The sequence below is a fragment of the Pagrus major genome, chromosome 9, assembly GCF_040436345.1.
Source record: "Pagrus major chromosome 9, Pma_NU_1.0".
NCBI classification, from domain to species: Eukaryota; Metazoa; Chordata; class Actinopteri; order Spariformes; family Sparidae; genus Pagrus; species Pagrus major.
Genome location: NC_133223.1, coordinates 13,417,941 through 13,438,686, shown reverse-complemented (window position 1 = coordinate 13,438,686; position 20,746 = coordinate 13,417,941). Strand labels below are relative to the sequence as shown.

Sequence of the window (20,746 nt, the reverse complement as noted above, 5' to 3'; positions counted from 1 at the left end):
ATATTTTGTGAATGCACCGATAGTCATTCCTGCAATATTGTTGGAAAATTGACATGGAGGAATTTGGTCAAACATATATAGTGATATTTGATTTTGCCACCCAAATAGACCATGTTCACACAGCGGCCATTTTTCTCTGAACTCCTGCTCAGGGTGGGAAGCCCAAATGCTATGTTAATATTATTCTGCTGTGTTTCAGGTTGCAAGTCATATAAAATGTGGGGAATCTGATGATTTGCTATCATTTCACCACTTCACCACCATGTCACGCGTTCGTAGCTCTGAATCACTGCCCACACTTTTTATATGTTGAGAAATTTAAAATAGTTTAAAAAATGAATGAGAGTGAAAGGGCAATCCAGTTTGAATGTCAGGCTTACCCTTTCACAGGGTAAAACAAAACTTTACTTTGATTACCATTGTCCGTTTTGAGAGGGTTTCATAGGCTAATGGTTCGAAGAAAATTAAGTTGACCTTGTAATCCTTCAGCTGAAGTTAAAACATAAATATTATCAAAATTAAGACACAAAAGATTGATAGTGATGATATGTTACCTGTGTAACTCATGCTGTAAGAATCTGGAAATCTAAAACACATATTCCTGAACCAGACCCAAGAAAGCAAACTTAACAAGAGGATCTCTGAGCGACCTCTTCAAATTCATTATTCATTTAATGACATAATCCCACACTCAAAACAGGGACAAAAATACATTTTGCATAAAAGGGACCTTGAATGTTGGCAACTAGACTCACCAACACCTTTTTCTCTTGTATTTTTTCTTTTTTTCTAAAAACAGATATTCCATCAAATATTGCACAGTAAAAACACATACAAATGAAAATATCAAAAAAATTTAAAAGAAGAGTCCTTCATTAGAAAACGTCACAGACAAGAGTTCTACTCTGGAGAAAGTGGTTTATGACTGGTTGGTCTTTTTTAAGCATTTTCTCCTGTTTTGGCCCCAAAGAAACAGTCCATTGTATAATGATTCAATCCAAAGTATGAAAAAGGCTTCACACATACAGCCGAGTCCCGTTTCTGACACCATGAGACCTTTGGCAAATTATTTCAAATCCATACAACTCTTCAGATTAATCCAATGATGAGGAAGAAGGTGCACGTATTCCATCTGTGAGAAATTACTAGATTACTCCTTCGGGATGCTTTGCACACAGTAAGACCTGGATGGCAAGCACTCCAACATCCTATGAGGATGGTCAGGCTCGAGGGGATTTCATCCAATTCCATTTCGCACAGCACTGTAGGTATCAGTGCTGTCCTGTCAGCTGCATAGAGTTCCAGAGTTGTGTCCCTTTTAAGTAAGGCCGGGAGGCCCAGTGGGCAGGTAAAAGTAAATCCTCTCCTTGTTAGTTAAGTTTGGCACTGATGCGTATCCATTGAAGAGCCTGTCTGGTGTACTGGACTGCGTGAGCTATGGTACTGTGAAGAGTCAATGGTCCAGACAAAGTATTTAAGTAGTTGAAGAACTCTGTAATGAAAAAGGAAGATCTTAAATCATCTGTTGTCATTGACATATAAAACAGATTCATTTGATCTAATGTGGCTTTTTTTAATGTAAGTCTGAACGTAAAGGTTTTTTTCCCATCTCATACATTGCATGTGTGGCTGAGTGGGGCCTCCATACCTTTATTCTCCTTTGCCAGGTTGTCTGCCACCTCCCAGTACTCATAACTATACAGGACACTGTTGGTAATGTTCAGGTGATTTGCTGCCATCTGATGGATACGTTGGGGAATGCTTATGAGAGAGGGTAAGTTGCTGCCCCCGTGTGAACCCTGTCTGAGGTGTTTGGCGTTGGGTGAGAGCGAAGAAGGGGGTCCTCCTGTACCCCTGGGAGTTGAAAACACAATGCACAACAGAGTAATGGTGATCAGTAAAGGCTCAGTGGCTGCTGAAAGCACATGAATGAAACAAGAGTGCCTGTAATATGAAGTTATTATCCACCTACTTCCCAGAGTCATTCCAGCAGGGAGGTGTAGAAGGCACTTTGGGAGAACTCTGTAATGACACCAAAAACTAGGCTGAAAGTTGCCCAAAGGCAAATTTTTACATTTGATTTTTGAAATGGAAATGACAGCAAGATTTCCTGGAACTGACACATCAGACCTGTTTTTAGACAAACCTTGAAGTAGTCAAGCAGAACTTTGGAGTATTTCAGTGCGTGGTCCTTCTTTAAACGAAACATTTGCCAGTAAAGGAGGGCAAGGCATCGGAAACTGTGGGCACACAAGTCAAAGAGCCTTAGACCGACCACAAATCATCCCCAAAAATGCAGGTCCTTCAGCTTGATGATAGATGTGGAATAAACAGAGGAGATGACATACGCACCACAAAACCGCCAGCTGTTTGTCTTCCTGTCTTGCCCCAGGGCCGGAGTGGTTCTTCAACCTCATTGCGTACCTTAAAACACAGGACTGTTAACAATGGACCTGCGGTTCATCTGTATGCGTGTGTGTCGACGTCCAAATCCAAACGTGTTTTTGCGTTATTCACCTAATAAGCTCCACTGTCTCTGAGTACATGGTGTAAGGAGACTTTGCCTCTAGTGGCCCTTCCTCCATTGCTTTCCCACATTCCATAAAGGAGAGAGCGGCGTCAATGTAATTCACAGCCTTCCCTAGTTTGTCCACCTGGAAAAAGACATCCAACATAAGCATACTCTCTTCTCCTTGTCTTCCTTCACATATGTTCAGTAGCTGATGTTAGTTTCTCCCTGGGAAAATATTTGTATTCCCGAAAAGATGCACAAGATGCAAGATACTGAAAGATGAGCAGGTGGCACCTTGCATGGTAGCCTCTGCCACCAATGTAGGAATGTATGGGTGAATGCTGACTTGTGTAGTAAAGCGTTTTGAGTGGTTGCTTAGACTAGAAAAGCGCTACATAAACACAGTCCATTTACCATTCAGACCTTTGACTGTATGTAGTTTATACATACAGAAGATTGTATGTTTCTCTCTCTCTGAAGTCAATTTTTACTTCCCTGGAAACAAATGTGCTATGTAAATAAAGTTTTGTTTGCTCGCCCTCTCATTGACATATAGACATTAAACTGTTGCTAAACTTCTCGTCTTTCTTCAATTGAGAAAGCAAATGGTTGTATTTAAACAAATGGCAGAGTTTTTCCTTTAGTGATGGTACAACATCCTAATTTTGTTTTATATTCACCTTAAGATCAAGGACTCACCATTGCATCTGCACGGTGCTTCATCCTTTTAGCCTCATGTAAGTAGTACTCTGCATGGTGCGGACTAGGAAGATGGACAGAAAGACAAAAAAGTAAAAAAAAAAGTGCAGTGCAGTCACTGTTTCCCAGGAAGGCCGAGGAATCAGGTGTCTGGTGAGTCTGTATCTGACAAACATCAAGCAGTGTGGGCCATGCAGTGAAACACCGTTTGGACTTGCTCACGTTTCATGGTTTGGCACGGCCCCCCTGTGTCCTGCAGGGCCCCAGGACTCGGATGGTGGTTGAGGCTGTCTTGACACTTTTACACATTCCACCTCCATCTTGGGCTGCGTGTACAGGTGAAAAAGAAATAAACCAAAAATACTGCAAGCAATGGGATGATCTAAAAAAAAAAACTTTTTTGTCTTACCTTTATCGCAGAATCTCTATTCTTGTCTCTGTTCTTGTGGACGTGATGCTGCTCCGAGGTCTTTGTTTTGGAGGGAGGCTTCACAGCCTCGGGGCTGTGTGGAGACAGTGGAGACACAGGAGACAATGGCCTCTTGCTGTCCAAGTACTCCTCCAAGTACCTGAAGGAACACCGACATATGTACATTGACACAAACACACATGGGATGTATATTTAATACACTTAAGGGATTTTCACACTGCACTTTGTCCAGGACTAAAAACATTCTTTGAACCTTCTTAGTCCCAGGCTAACAAAGCGTTCATGGCTAATCCTGACTTCATTTTAGGGCATGCTGGCCTTGCTCTGGAGAAGGGTTAGCCCCAAATTTGAGGCATTATCCCCTGAACATCAACTAAACACAGGGATTTCACACATATAACCCAGGGCTGGCACACTGCACTGCAGGGCTATCCTTAACCCTGGGCTAAGAGTTAACCCTAGGATATCTTGGTCCCTTTTTACACATGCACTGTTAACTCAGGGTTAAACTAAGCCTAGCACTATACAATTCACACTGAACTTCTAGTAGCCCTGGGTTAAAAGTCCGTTGGAACACGTGACTAATGCCTACTTCAGCCCCTATTAACAAATGCACATTTTAGCTTTTAGTGTGAAGTTGATTTTCTTGGGATAATCCGACAAACTCAGGGCTTTCCCTCAAGAGCAGGGCCAGCAAGCCCTAGGCTAAAGTGATCCAGCCTTGGAGTGGGCCAGGATTGAGCCAGTGTGAAAGCTTTCTTAAGTCCTGTTCAGAACAAAGATTTGTGACAAGACGAGTTGAAACTTGCAACAAATTGCAATTTAAAGTAGGCTTAATTTCAAACGTCAAGGCTTGTGTCAGACAGCCACAGCTGTTAGTCAAATACATAAGGCGATCCTCATCATCCTTTCATTTTCGACCAGCTGACAGTTCGTAACTCACTTAACCAGTTGACTTCAGCTGATTGGCTGGTGAAACAGGTGGTGAAACATTCTACAACCAGCCACTGGCGACCTGACGAGCTGAGTCGATCCAGTTCACACTGCCAACCCTAACAGCTCCCTTAGTCTGGGACTAAGACAGTGCTAAGAATGCTTTTAGCCCTGGGCTAAATATAGTGTGGAAAGCTGGTTTAACAATGTGTGTGTGGAAAGAGGCTAAGTTATGCCAGAGCTAAAGGTAGAACATGGAGTGTGAAAAGCCCTTTATTGTATGGCATATACAGTATTGTTGAGACAACGTGGTGTGTTTGGTGTTTTCTTACCCATTGTGTGTGGTCTCAGTCACAAAGTTGCGCTCAGCTGTGTGAGCTGAAGACTCTGTGCGCCCTGAGAGGTCATTTGTAAGAGGAATGCTCCTCTTGCTCTCTCTTTGTGACACACCATTCTCCAACTGGTCAAACACAAACACACATATTCAAGCTTTGAAGAGCAGCCCTATATCGATGCAGAATAAGAAAAGTAAATGTACATGTTGTCTACCTTGCGTTTCCTTTTGCCGTCTTTTGTCACAGTCTCAGGGACGTACAAGTGTTTCATAGCCTCCCCTGGCTTGTCTTTAGTTGATGAAGAGGAGGAGGAAGAGGGGGGCTTTTTAACAGGGGAGCTTGTAGTGCTGTCCGGGACCCTTTTAAGAAGAGAGAGATCTATTTGCACCACCAGATTTCTAAGCCCTCGCTGGGAAGATGTTGTAGCTTGTTCGCCTCGCCCAAATGGGACCAGGGTGTAGAGCTTCTGCTTCCCCTCACTCGGCTGCCCCTCACCTGGATTGCCCGAGGTGGGTCCTCTGGGGTGCACCACCTTCGGCCTGCTGGCGTCAGTCGTGCCTGGGCCTTGTTGCCCTCTCTTTGTGAGTCTCTTGTGAGAGGTAGAGTCCGCGGGGACTTTGGTGATCGGAGCCTGATATTCAGATTCTGAGTCTGAATTTGAAGAGGAGGAGGCAGAGGATGAGGAGGACACTCTATGAGGAGTTGGGGAACGTGATGGAGAAGGCGAAGGGTCTTGCTGTAACTCTCTCTCCTCCTCACTTCTTCCACACTTTTTTGCCCTCCCTTGGTGCTGGTGTGAGTCGTCTTGAAGGCGGTGTCGCTCGGTGCTGGTAGGCAATCTCTGTTTGGTCTGGACTGTTTGCCATTCGCGTCTATGCTGCTGCTCCCTCCTCCTGCTGTTTTCCCGTCTTGCTGTCTCCTCTCTCTTCCTCTGCCTCTCTATCACTCCCTCCTCCTCTTCCTCTTCCTCCTCCTCTTCCTCTGCCGAACTCTGGATCCAGGGACGCCTCAATAGCTGCTCCTCCGCCAGCCTCCTGTCTTCCTTTCTCTCCTGTTTCCCTTGTTGTTTTTCCCTATATCTGTCCTCTTTTCTCTCTGGTTTTCTCCCCTCTGCTTGGGTCAGATGATCTCCTCTGTGTTCCACCTGTTGCTCCTTGGGCTGGGGTTTCTTCTGTATAGTTTTTGTATGGTTGACATGCACGGGAGTTGGGGTTGTAGCCTCCCAAGTCTTGGTCCTAGGTTTTAGGCCAGGTGTAGAGTTCAAGCCAGCATTAGAATTGGTAGCAGCTTTAGAGGTAGATTGGGAATGAGAACTATGACCAGGGTTGGTTTCACGATTAGTTGGAGCTAAGTGCTTTGTTCTTGTGGGGCTGTGTCGTGAGCTAGATTGATGCAAAGGCCTGGTTTTGTGGTTGGAGTTGGAGTGGTTGGATCTGCTGCTTTGGATTTGCTCAATATGTGGCGCGTGTTTGGCTTTGGGAGCCTCTGAGATTTGTTTTGAACTTGGAGGCTTAGGTCTAGATTTGTGGTTGTGACTCTGGTTTAACACAGCAGAAGAAGGCTTGGATTTGCTTTGGTCTTGGTTCTGTGAGGGTCGAGTCTTGGGCCTGTGTTGATGAGTACTGTTTGTTGACTTGCTCTTGCTGTCAGTGTTAGGCAATGGGGCAACCCATGGCCTATTTTTTGTCCTGTGGTGATTGTTTGTTATACTCGGCTGTGTTTGGTTCTGACTCTGAACCTCAGGGAAGTGACGAACCCTTGAAGGAGCAGGAAGGCTGGGACTGGGGCTTCTTGGAGGCTCTCTAGGTATTGGGCTAGGGCTACGGCTGGCTCTCGGGCTCCCATGCAGACTGAGGCAAACACTTGGAACCGGACTGGGGATCGGGCTGTGCCTCGGGCTAGGGCTGGGACTTGGGCAGGTGCTGGGAAATGGGCTGGGGCTGGGGCAGTAGCTATAACCAGGACTGGGTAGGGGGCTGTTGTTGTGGCTGTAATGGAACTGTGGGCTTGGAATTGGGCTTTGGCTGGGGCTGTATTCCTGATTGCTGTCCCAGGACCTGGCTGGAGATGGGGCTCGTTGGGTGTGATCCGGTTCACTGCTGGCAGATTTTCTCTGGGATTTGTTCAGCCATTTATCCAACTGCCACTGAGCAGCAGATGGGTGATCAGTCTAAAGAAAGCACAGCAGAAGAGAGAAACAAATGTCAAATATGAGTCGCAAACTAGATTAATTCAACATTAATCTTTGTTAATTGCGAGGATTTGCACATAGGTACACGTGCAGTGGTGGAAGACGTCTACATAGATCCTTTTCTTTAAGCTGCTGTTGGTAACATAGTTGATTATAGATCGGGTTGGCCACCATTCGAAAGTGCCAGTATTTGATGAGTTGGGAGTGAGACTCTAAAATCAACTATCTTACCAACAGGAGCTTCAAGTAGAAGTCTTAAAACAGCAATGTACAAAATAAAAATTATCTACAAAACTTACTTGAAATATCTATCTAAAAGTACACAACAACATTGCATATCATAGTTATATAGATTTTATTATTGGACTATTATTTTATTGCCGCTAGATTTTAAAAACTTAATAAACTCTGTTTGTACTATAAAGACATTTCTGACTGTAATTAATCTTGTAGTGTTGTAAGAGTATGTAAACCTGTTTTTAATTCAAATAAACCTGTCCAAGAAGTAACTATCTTGAAAGTATAGTGTACTAGGTTCGCAGTGATATACTGGTTTCAAGGTAAACCATAGTATGAAAATTGGTGAGCATCATAATATGCACATATGCTTATCTAAGGTATTAAATTAAATCCTATTAGTGTTATTAAAAATATGTATATTTCAAGATTCTATCAAATTTCTATCAAGACATAATATATTGTGAAATTACAATAAAGCTGAAAAAAACCTGTTTTCATTATTTTTCAGGCTCCTGTGATGGCAGCAAAATATTTTGTACAATGCTCCATCACACTTGCTACAGCAGTATTTTTCGTCATTTGGACGACTCTTTCCGTTCAGGATGCAGGCAGAAAATTTGCAGGAAGGCAACACAAACAAACATGGAGGCAAGTGAACATGAGAAAAATGGTTTGATAGCGAACAGGAGAAGAACTCCGACCATTTTATGTCAACTACTTATTACTGAATTGATAAAAAATGTGGTATATCCTGATATGTCTCATTATCTGGATATGACATGACCTATATCAGGTTATGAGATTTGAGTCATATCACACAGCCCTACTGCGTTTTTTTTAAATGAAGGTTTAGGAGTCAATTATACACTAAAATGACTTGATAACAAGGACATTGTTGCAGGATCGTAATTTAACTAGCAGAGAAAATCAGGCTTATATTAAATATAAATATAGTGAAGTAGAAGTATGACGTAACAGAAAAAGTACAGTATGTTTGCAGTACGTGAGTAAACATACTTTGCTACATTCCACCACTCTGCACGTCTCTTTATATATTCGTTAAGAGGTCAAACTAGTTGAAAAGCGATGGAAGCAGAGAGTGAAGGATCACTTGGCGTTACATTTAACCATGAGCACAATGACACATATTTGTGTGTGTGTGTTGACATACCACAACATTGCCACACTCCAACAGAACCATTTAAATACAGTACAGTCACTGCCCCTGACATGTAACTCACTGACTCAGCTGCGCTTAAAAAACAACTCAAACTCCAAATGACAAATCGGGTTCGTGACTCACGTCTAAAAAGTGTCAGACTGACATTATAACCTCCTTTCAATAGCCTACATGGTCTCACAGTCCACATCTGTGCTTACAGAAGCTCAACCCCCATCCAATTATGCCAAATGACTCACTTGATGTTTGCTTAACAACTGGCTCGGTAACCGTAAGAATGAGGGGAGCACGAGAGAAACAGAAAGTATGTAAAAAATACTTACAGCTGGGGAGTAAACTTCTTCCTCTCTTTTGCGTTCTCTTTTTCTCTCTTCGCTGACTGGGGGCTAAATTAAACCTCTACTCCTCAAGTCAAACAGTGACCCCCCTCCCTCCCCACATCCCTCGCCCTCTTTCCAGAGAAGACACTGCATCTCTTGTACCGTCTCGGCTGCCCTCCCTCCTTCTTTTCTGTCCCTCCCTCTCTCTCTCTCTCCCTCCCTCTCTCTCGCTCACTACCTGGAACTCTGGATTTGCAGCTTCCATAACTCCAACCCCCATCTCTTCCTTGGGAGACATTTAAACAGTCCACGTAAATGAAAAACACATGGTGCGCACCCCCCCTCCGCCTCCCCCAACCCAAACACACTCCACTCCCTCCCTCTCCATAGGGGCCCAATGTGGTGCATGTTTAGTAATACAGTTATGTCGTACAGGGCTTTCCATTCATAAAAGAGAGGCAGGTTTCCCCTTCATTCCCCACATAATACACATCTCAAACTAACCCCCACAATTCCCCACACCTCCAAAAGCTCACCATGCTCTCAAAGTTTATCTGAGGCAATGACATCCAACTGTGAGTGAGAAGGGATGTCAACATCAACTCAAGTCTTCATGACTTCCAAGTCCTGAGGGCTTTCCTCTTTAAGACTGGGCCTGTTGACATGACACCCAGGCACTAATTCCCAAAGCTACCTCTGCCCTCAACCCTCCTCCTCTTCTCCAACTCACATGCATTCCCCATTCCTCCGTCCCTCCCCACACCTGCCATCAACTGCCTCGAGGCCACCGCTCCCTGTAGAGAATTCACGTGAAGGCAACCAGAGGTAGAAACAGACAAACGAGATATGAACGGAGAGCAGGGGGGGATGCAGTGTTGTTACCTCCTTGTCGCACAGTGGCTGCTGCGTGTTGGCAGGCGACGCAGGATCTCGGTAAACGTCTGGGCTCCGGCTGGGGCTCCGGGAGTGAAGGCTGCTGCTGGCCGACTCAGCAGAGCAGTCTGAGTCTGAAGAGTCCGAGCTGGAATGTCTCACCCGCCTGCCATGTGTGTGCGCTCGCTGTGCTGACAGGCTGTCAGTCAACACACACACAAACATCAGAGAGGGGTCAGCGTGGGTGCACGGCAGAGTGGAGCGGACAGATACTATTGTTATTCACACAGTAGATCTCATGTTTACAGACAGTCCTGCAAAAACATCCAAATATGCACACACGATATTTGTGATCGAGTACCTGTGTCCGTGATCCCAGGAAGCTGACTCATGAGTCGCCTTCAGGAAGACAAAACGGAAACTTATCATCCACAGCAGCAGCGAAGTGAAAACCTGCTACACTTGATTTGTTACCTCTGCTGCTTAATGGCTTTATATGATTAGTAGCAAATACAGACACGGTTGTGACACACTGTGTACGGGTGTGTACACACCATTAATCCATACCAGAAAAACCAGCAACCTTCAGCAGGAGCTGCCGAGTTTTGTTTTCTCTTCTTACATGCTCTCACTGTCTTTCTGCCTCTTCAAACATGTACAACAGCATGAAGTCATGAAGACATGAGGACATGAAGACGTCCAGCTCAGGTCATAACCACTGAGTTAGTTTTATGTCTGTGTCATACCAAACATCTGGAACATCCATCCCACATGGAATTACAAGACAAGATAAAACATTTGTCTTCTGGTAATACAAAGACAAAAAACTGTGTATTTACTGTATTTCAGTACACAATTTCCATTCCACTTCTGGATGCAAGCAGTACTTTTTACTCCACTACATTTATTTGATAACTGTAGTTACTAGTTACTTTGCATATTGCATGCTGCATCAAAGCCAAACTAGTGTACTTTTGAATTCATTTATTTTTATTTTTTTACTTTTACTTGTGCTTATGATGCTCAAGTACATTTATTGACAGAAACTTTTGATACAAACAGTAAATTTATGGTTAATTAAACTTTAGTTAATAGTTATTTCACTGTTAACAAACAATGAAATGACTTTCAAAACATTTATTAAGCAATCGTAAAGGTTTTTAAACATCAGTTGCAACTTTATAATGGCCATCCAAATGTTAATAGATGAACTACAGTTGCTATTGCTGAATAAATGGTTTATAAAGCATTAACAGTGAAATAACTATTAACTTCAGCTTATTTAAGTGTACATTTACCATTTATTTATGATGGTTTTATAAAGTGTTACTCACTTTTACACAAGTGCATTCAGATGGGTGACTTTCAATTTTACCTAAGTAATATTTTAACTAGTATCTTGACTTTGCTCAAGTACAACTTTTGGATACTTTTCACAACACTGACAAAAGCAAAAGAATGGTTACACCATTACATGTACTTCTATATACTTTCGAGTAATATACAAATGTATATGAAAACAACTACTAAGAGCCAACAGTTAATCGTGAACAAAGGACTTGTTTAATTGAAATGTTTTATAAGTGAACAGACAACTCAGTCTTTGTGCATAATCCTTAAAGTCAACTACTTTCTTTTAAAACAATAACACTAATATTATTATTATCAATTCATAATAGAGAAATGGTTATCAGTGTGGACATTTTATCTTCAAAGCACTTTTAAAATGCAGTGATGGTATTTTTCTAGCTGCAGAGAAAGAGTGTCACCTACTCTTTGATTGTCATCATCATCGCTGCTCAGCTTCAGGTCATCAGCAAGCATGCTGCATGCAAAGAAACACAAAGTCAGAGAAGTCACACACTGTCGGCAGAGGTGCACCGATCCACCTGCTAGTGCTTTCTTTTTCACTAATTTAACATCTGTATACATCACTGCGTGGAACACATGGAGATTCTTTTACATTTTTCTAATGATAAAGCCACATCATGGCTGATACCTGGTAAGTTTAATAAGGACAACACTGGTGCCGATACTAATCCAGTGTTATATCAGAAAGGTGCGTCTCAAGTTTTCAACACTAAGAAGTCTTTCTGACAGTGTTCCTATACATGGTAGAACATAGTTTATGTGCACCTCAGTTGGATGTTTGCAAATCATTTATATAGACAAAAAAACATACAGAGATAATTCAATTCTCAAAACCAAACAGCATGAAGTAGCATCAGAGGTGTTAAGATGACCTATAACATAACAATATTAACCAATAAAGACCCATATTGCCAATCATTCATTTGTTTTGTTAAGTTAATATACACACCTAACTAAACACATTTCAGATATACTGCAAAAAGTGGCCAAACCTGTGAGAAAAAAAGTTCTCCCAAATGGTTTACAAATCTTAACTGTCTTAAAACTGCTGTGTTATGTAACAAATGATGTGTGATAATGTGGAACACGTGGTTGGCTAACAACACCGAACATGTGTTTCACACTAAAAAGAGGATGTAAAGAGGTAACAAACAGGAGCATGTCGCTATCCACTGACAGCGTTCAAGAATGTTAACTGACCTTTGACCTGACCTCTGTCATGCAGCCTGAAACACTGTGCTGCCTGCCTCTACATCTTTCTCTATCATTAATGCTTTTTCCCTGTGACTGTTCAGAGGATGCTGTTCATGTTTGTATTTAATTTCATAAAAAAGTCGCTGAGAAGAAACTTATGTCTGTGATATATTAGGTCGTCTGCGTGCGTGCCTCAGCGGCAGTTCAGGTTTGATGACCTGCGGTGGATCGTGTTTCCTCATGTCTCACTTACGATTTGTGAGGTGCCACATGAGGGTGACGGGTCATTCGCAGCTGAACATCCCCCCGACCTTACAGAGAGAGAGAAAAACCAGGCAGAGAACCATATATTATTAGAGAACTAATAACCTGATTGCACTTATCAGATAAGCAAACGTATTAGTAAGTGAACACATACTTTGCCTTTGTTGTGTACTTTGTAGTTTTGCTTCCTTCGGATAGAGGGAGAAAAAGAGATAGTGAGAGAAAAATACACAAATACACATAAATATGTTCTCTAAAGATTTAGCATTGCAAACAGCATTTCCTCGAGTGACATCACTTAAGGCAGTTAATCAGACCTTATGCAGCCACTTTCTGAGTCATAAAAGGCAACATTTTTCACATATGCAGCCGTACTCCCAGCCCAGAATAAAATCCTACGTTTCTTCAAACCATGAATATGTTCAAAATTCTTTCATGTTTCTCCAATACATGTCATATCACGTTCAGATATCATGAATATGAACTGGATTTCATGTCGGGAGGAGAATGGGATGATTAGGGCGTCACAGCTGGGCGAGATGGGTGCCAAGCCAGAGACCACAGCTCCAGACGGTGTTTCAGCAAATGACTGGATATTTCTGACAAGACGTCGGGACATTTTCCAGTTTGTGGCAATAAAACCAGATATTTCTGTGAGATGTTGGACAATTTACAGCCATGTTTGTGGTTTTTGTGCCTATACCTAACCATAAGCACAGCATAGTCACAGCATGAAATTGAAAATTGAACCTAAAGAAATGGAAAGATGCAACTTAAGTTTCAACATATTCATGGTTTGCAGAAGCGTACACTGCCAACATTTACTCAGCCAGTTGAGTTGAGTACTGCCCAAGACCTTTAAATAGATTTAAGATTAAGATTAAGATTAAGATTGTCTTTATTTATGCCACAACGGGGAAATTCACATGTTACAACAGCTCGAGGTGCAACAGTACAAGTAGAATCTGAAAAATATGCATAGAAATATTAAATAGAAATTAAATAGAAAAAAAAGGTATTTACAAAAAACAATAAGATATTTACAAAAGCAAAATAAGTGGGTGGAAAGTGACTGTTCATGTAGTGCTTACTGTACTTACTGTAAATATGTCAAATCAGTAGAGTGTGGGAGTGTAAATATCAAAGTTTAACAAACAAATACACAACACACAGACATACCTTAGAGTTGTAGAGGATTTGTTGGGCCTGGTCACCCCCTAAGGCTTGCTGGGACGGCCAGGACTGAGTCATGTCCTGTGCAACAGAAGTGGGGAGGGCGGGGGCGGGGGGTCAAAGGTGAATTGTGAGATGTCGCTGAGATTGATGGTGTTCACATGCTGAAAGTCCCGGCATCTTAAATCTTTAAATCAAATCACTTTCTTCCTTTTTCTTTCATTTAGAAGTAACTTAACTCTCCCTCTCATCCACGTATACAGTGCAGAGAGCCTCGCTGGACAGCCGACTCTTGTTATCAGCACTGTTCCTCCCCACCAGGGGGAGTGTGACTGGCTAATAATAATATGAGTTAGTCTCAATGTCTAGTGTCGGCTGTAGGCTGAGAAATGTGTATCATAAGTTGGTGTGGGAGTGTGTAGTTTGAAGCTGTGTCAAGGTTTTTGTCATTTTGTTTCTTTTTGATTGATCTCCAGCTGCATCTTTTTCCAGGTATTTCAAGTATCTGCTATATTTTTGATACAGTTACATTTCACAGTTTGTTTATGGCTGTTTTCAATCAGTGAGCAAATAAAGACCCTTCTGCTATTGCATTGCTACAGTAACGTCTCTGGTGCATGCGACACCCACTCATCTACCTGATCTAAAAACTTGTTCAAAAAAAGGCATGATTTTGCATTCAAAGATGGTAGATCTGAGTATGACTTGACTCGAGTTGAGTTTGTAGCTTTCAAAGGTGCACAGTCAGTGAACCAGAACACAAGACAGCTCATCAAAACATTTGTTGCTTGTAAGGCAGCCCTGGGGAAATGAACATAAAAGATGTCAGGTGGCTCGTGTCACAACAGGTAATCATCAGTGCAACAGTTGAAATCACAGCCACAGCCAAGAGCAGACCGCAAAATGGAGGTAGAAATTACAAATCATTGTGCAGCATTGAATTATTTGAACGCTTTTGGGATGAACTTCAAACTAACCAAAAGGAACATCCACATATCAACCCCGAGCAGCCGCAGGAGACACTGATCTAGGATCTGCACTGTCGACCATCAGTATACACCGAGTATACTCCTTAGTTGAGTCACTGTGACTAACAGTGTGTCGGCTGTTATGATTAACAAAAAGTTGTCCAATGTGTATATGTGATCTTACAACAGAAAATCATTCCAGGACAAATTTGGCAACGGATTATTCACTTTCTTCATTTATAAAAGAACATTTGCTAGTTACAGTCTCTTCAATGTGAACAATTCTTGCTTTTCTTACTTTCTTATCAATGTTAGTCCCATTTTAAGACATCATTATGCTCAGTTAACTTGTGATAGACATTTGCAATTTATTTTTGTCATGTTACAGACAATAATAGAGGTCAACCGACATGGCTTTTTCAGGGTCCATACTCATGCCGATTAATAGAAATCAAGGCGACTGAAAACCCACATTTGGGACCAACATTAATTTGATTTGATTAAAAAGTTTGGAACAACCAGTTATGAAATAAACCTAAATACAATTTACACAAGTACTGTTACTAAGTACAATTTTCAGGTACTAAACTTTTACTTACATTTTTTTCTACTTTATACTTCCACTCCGCTACATTTATTTGATACATTTAGTTACTAGTTACATTGCACATCATAGGCTGTTAATTGTGATGTGTTACCAATCAGATAGTGTTGTGGGCAGGACATTGTGTGAGACGATACTGCATCAGAGCCAAAGTAGCACATTTTAAAATCATTTAAAAAAAATCACCAATACCCGCTGATCTGCCGGGGCCTATAATCGATCTACCCTAGGTTATAATGTTAGTGGATCATCAATTCGATAATCAATAAATTAGTTAATTATGGAAATTACTTGAACGCATTGTACAATTGTGGCCATATTTAGTTTACACACACATAAAGAAGCACCTAAACACCCTACAAAAAATTATGGTATTTCACCTAAAGGTGGCGCTACAGCAACATGATACATCTTTATGGACACAATCCTCTAGTCATGAGTCTAACTCTCCTTTCTGCACACAACAAATCCTTAATATTCTCTCATATGATTGTAGACAGAGGTGTGCATGCTCTGAGCACTTTTGAGTTAAAGATGCCATATGTAAGAATTGGCCACCTGTTGAATTCATACTCCAAACAAATAGGGGGCAGCATATCACCAGAGTAATCTCTAACTGCTGCTAACTGTAGCAGCCTTTAGCAAGTAAGCTCAGTTAACCGTGCAGATGGCGTCATATTAGGTGACTAATAGGGAGCCCGGAGCAACAGGGAGTGTTGGTGTTGTTTACGATCTTATTAGCACCCTACAAAGTGGCTAGGGGCTACGTCTTTGACATTTTGTCAAAACTGTTATTTCTGCACATTCTGTTGATACATTTAATTAATTTGTGAATGTTTTAAACAAATTCTTATGAATTGTACCTTTAATAAAATCCAATAGTATTCACTAAACCATGGTGAATTACAAATGATCAATAATTCAAATACATGTGGTGGATGCTCACAGTTGACTGACAGTGTCTGCCTGTGCATTCATGCAAGTCTCACACTGACGGAGCGTGGAAGAGTGTGTTGATTACACATGATTACACACCTGGACTATTATGAAAATGTACCCTATTTCTTATTGGTTCGCTGTGCGCGGCGCTCCAGAGGAAACCAGCCACATGGAGCGAGCTCTGCTCTGCATCCACTCTTTGCTCCTGCTCTGATTATAATCTCTACTGATTAAATTGCCCACAGTCACACTCAGACAAACCAGGCCTCATGGATGCTGAGAAAATGGCCTTTTTGTACCATTCATTTACCATGTTAGCATGATCTGGTTTCTCAGCTGCGTCATAATGTGGAAGCATCAGTGTGTAATGTACATGTGTGTGGCAATCGCTGGGTTGAGCGAGGGCATGAGGTTGCTCGACTGCTGAAACAGTGAGCGAGATCTGGAAAAGGTCACGTTTTGTCAGCTGGGATGTCTAAGGATTTGTGTCAGTATGCGTGTGTCAGTGGTCTGAGTGCAGATCAGGACTTGTGGTAGCAGACATCGAAATCTCCTACAGCTGTTCTAAAGGGATCTAAAGGAATAGTGCAACATTTTGAAAAGTACACCTTCTGTCTTTCTTGCTGAGTTGTAGATGAGAAGATCGACACCAGTTTCATGTCTGCACGCTAAATTAAAGTGACAGTAGTTGGTTAGCGCAGCTTTGTGAAATAGTCCAGCACATTACCCTCACAAAACCATAATGTGTCAAGCTAAGCTATCCAGCTGCTGGCTATAACTTAATTTTTAGTCCACAGACATGAGAGAGGTATCTATCCTCTCACTGAACTCTCAGCAAGAAAGTAAATAAGCATTTCCCAAAGCATCGAACTATTTCTTTAAATCTAATGGGAGTCGGAGCCAGATTTATTCACTGCAATCCAAAGACGCTGATGAGATGACACATTTCTTTGAGCGTGGCAGGCAACACTAAAGCTTTTCCCTTCCACTTCTCCTCCTCTACTCTCCCCAGCCTCTACAGTAAACCCTGGAGGGCAAGTGTTTCCTCTCTGGGCTCATCCTTTCACTTCATTATCTCCCCTCCCTCGGTCACCAAGGACACAGCACCAGCCCTCACCCCTTTCCTCCTCCAACAACAACAAGGTCTCCCAGGTGGAGCATGATGTGTTGCTATCTTCCTCCCACCCTTCCCCACCCCCCCATGTTCTGTAGCTCTATTCTTCTCCTCCACCCCTGCTATTTGTCCCACACTAGTGACAGGACGCAGGGAGCAGTGATGCTCTGCGCTGTAAAACCACAAATTATAGGTGGAAAGAAACCTCAGGGACACTGAGCTCAGATTGAGATATCTGTGAGATTAGAGCTAAAAACAGTCAATTGATAAACTGATAACAGAAAATGAACCTGCAACTGTTGTAACAATCAATTTTTTTTTCAAACATTCAAAGTTCCTGCTTCTCAAAGTTGACGATTTGCTGCTTTACTGAGTTTTATAGCATCATAAACACAATAAATCCTCTGATTCCAGCATCGCAGATATTAATGTTTGCTGTTTTTCTGTGTTTCCTATTTAAAATTGAATATCCTTGGACTGTGGGTCAGACAAAACAAGAAATTTGAAGACCTATCACAGTGCAGAGGGAAGCTAGCCTCTGCTCATACACTAGAATGTGGCTAACTTTGCTAATTAAGCTAGCTAACGTTACAGCTCAGCCAAAAGGAGGACGAAATTAATGTTTATATCTTGTGCTATCACAAGGCTCTCGTCCACGAGCACGGTGATACAGTTAGACAGAAAATGATGCAATAGTTAATGGCGTCTCCCTTGGCTGAGCTGTGATGCACGATAGCTTAACTAGCTTAGCTACCTTAGTTAGCTAGCCTCAAATCCATGAGTAGATGCTCGCTTCCTTCTGTGCAGTGAGATAGCTGGTGGGTGTCGTTCGGTAGACAGAAAATAGTTCCTACATGAAACTCTTCACAGCATGGTCTTTGTTCTATTTGGAGTAATCTGGTCATGAATCCTGGAGAGAGACATTGCTGTTGAGTTTTCAAATGCTTTTTTTTTGGTGCTTTGAGCACCACGAGCAGAATGCGAGAGAATGGCTAATATCTCTAAAACTTGGCAACTCACACCAACACAAAATAACTGGATAAATAACACTACAGGTATGAGGGAATATATGTATTTTTGATTTGGTGGTGAACTGTCCCTTTAATTGTATAGACTAATGGACTAATTGAATAATCATAAAAATATCAGCAGATTAATCAATAGTGAAAAAAATCGTTAGTCTGCTGCAATTATTCTATTCAGCCTGATGACGGTTTAAAATGGCTCAAACCTGGAAAAAGCTGAGGTCAAATACAAATTCTTTAAAAAAGTCAAGCAATGAAAAAAAAGAAACGGAAGTAATTTCTTACCTCCAGAATATCTTTGGCACAGCTGTTGTGTTGGCCTCTTGTTACCTGTGCAAACAGACAATGACAAATGAGGAGAAAGTCATTGGAAGTCTCGACAGACAGATAATCAGAGGAAGTTTTGTCACACCTCAGAACAACAGACACGAGTCTAGTTACAAAGCAGACCAGCACATGGAGAAAGAGCTGTTTTTCGCTGTGCACACAAACCATATTTGAGCATCTAAACTAAAGTGCAGTTTTCATATTGTGCACACACATTCGACTGCAAACACAGCTGAGCACATGTACTCACACACACAGCACATAAACTCATTCATATCTTTCACTAGCCGTTGCTCAAGATGTGAACTTTCACCACAAGGATACACACTAAAAAAAAATCACCTTCGGCTCTCTGCTTCCCGCCTTTTTGTCACCACAGTCACAACACGGTGCACCTCTTTACTGTAAACCTTGCAGTTACAGGCACACACTGTAATCGTGAGAGGGGAGGCTGAAGCTCGTTGATGACTCATATCTTAGAGATCGCAGCTGCAGACGATCAGACGGATGCTGATTTTGTTGCGAGCAACTTTCTGTTTCCATCCCTGTTAGGCAACCCCTCTCTCCCTCCCTCTCGTCCTCCCCCCCTTCCCCCTTTTTTTCAGCTCACAATTCAAATTCATAGCATGAACACAGAGAACCGTGTTGCTCAAGCACTGAGATAAAGGACAAATACTTTACATTACTCGCACTTCCCCATCTGTCCAACTGTGTGTGTAGCAAGGGCCTTTCTGTTTATGTGGGAGTGTGTTTCAGTCAATGGTTTCATTATGACTGGGAGTTTTGTGTGAAAACTGATGATCCCTGCACATATTAGTAGCATAACATATTGTTTCTCATTTATAATAGTAATAATACTAATGTTTCTTAGGTTTGGCTTTCATCTAATGTCATTTACACACACATATATTCAATTTTTGGCTGATTTGCTTCTTCCTTCTATTCCCCTGCTCTGTCTTCTGTGCCATCTGTGCAGTACAAGTATGCACAGTAGAAAATGTGTGTAGTGCAGCGTGCATGTGTGTATGTGTGTACGTGTGTGTGTGTGTGTGTGTGTGTGTGTGTATGTGTGTGTGTGTGTGTGTATGTGTGTGTGTAACTGTCTCTTCTTGCATGCATGACTCACTAAGGTCAGTGTCTGAGTGGCTGCACTCTGCCTGCGGATGGAAAACAGTGTGTGTGAAAACTGTCTGATTGTTACAGCCATATGAGAGCTGTAGGCACTAAATGAAAAACATAAACACAGACAGGCAGTATTTTACCTCCCTGTGGCGGTGCACAAGCTCAAGTCTGGCCTGCCTGCCTGCCTCCTCAGTTTATACTTACAGGTCCATTAGTGTGGATATAATCATGTGCAATGTGTTTCACACGTTCATACCCACTAAACACTACAGGCTTCAGCTCTGCTGCAATACCCTGATGAGTGAAGTCCCCCGGGCCCAAACAAACCATAACCCATCATAACACCTGCATCAAGCAGCATGCCAGCCAGCTACACTGACACCACCTGTTACATTCTTAAAATATCAGCAATTACTGAAGTTATGCTCATTTTAGAGGCTCCATTCAACACTTCCCTCTGTTTTTAGTGCTTTTAAGGAACATCTGAAGTGACTTTAAATCTGCACACTGAATCTTTATGAAGACAGGAGCACACAAAACGCACGGGTCTGTAGGAATTAGCCTACCCGCTCATTTTATTTCAGTGTTCAGATTAAATAACCAGCAGGAAGTCTGTGTACAAACTGTTGACTTTAAACATGCACTTATCTCGAGTAAGACCAACAGTCAAAGGCTCAATCAATCTGTCAGTGGTGCTTTACAGACACACATATTATCATAACTCTTCATTGTTTTGTTTTGTTTTTAAAGCAGGCTACATGCAAACTCTCACCTGAGAATAAGCGCATCGGAGTAGAAAGCACACCACGGAAAGTTTCCCTTTGCCACCGAGGACAGTAGGCATGGTTCCTGGATGGTCAGCGCTCTCCTCCGGTGTCCATGCCAGTCAGAGGACTCCCGTGGACATCAGCGGCTCCTCGCTCGTCGCTCCT

The 20,746-nt window shown here is 42.1% G+C and overlaps 1 protein-coding gene across 1 annotated transcript; it reads right to left on the bottom strand.

Moving 5' to 3' along the window:
- Positions 1-756: 756 nt before the first annotated feature.
- Positions 757-20,718, bottom strand: aff3 (AF4/FMR2 family, member 3). The gene is made up of 19 exons (XM_073473893.1): positions 20,587-20,718; positions 18,651-18,695; positions 13,722-13,796; positions 12,697-12,730; positions 12,532-12,589; positions 11,487-11,538; positions 10,075-10,112; positions 9,723-9,912; positions 5,124-7,079; positions 4,907-5,034; positions 3,621-3,780; positions 3,434-3,537; positions 3,212-3,275; positions 2,518-2,654; positions 2,353-2,424; positions 2,147-2,240; positions 1,973-2,022; positions 1,649-1,854; positions 757-1,492 (listed from the first exon to the last, which is right to left on the bottom strand). The coding sequence occupies exons 1-19, from the start codon at positions 20,656-20,658 to the stop codon at positions 1,371-1,373; spliced, it is 3,657 nt and encodes a 1,218-aa protein (XP_073329994.1). The 5' UTR covers positions 20,659-20,718; the 3' UTR covers positions 757-1,370.
- Positions 20,719-20,746: the final 28 nt, after the last annotated feature.

Bases quoted from the DNA above. Each gene is read 5' to 3' on its own strand.
- aff3 (XM_073473893.1), bottom strand. From the start codon at position 20,658: ATGCCTACTGTCCTCGGTGGCAAAGGGAAACTTTCCGTGGTGTGCTTT. The intron at 3,276-3,433 runs GTGAGCAAGTCC...CCATCTTCCTAG, and splicing joins GCCGTGCCAAACCATGAAAC to TCCGCACCATGCAGAGTACT. The intron at 2,655-3,211 runs GTGAGTCCTTGA...GTCTTTTTCCAG, and splicing joins AGCACCGTGCAGATGCAATG to GTGGACAAACTAGGGAAGGC.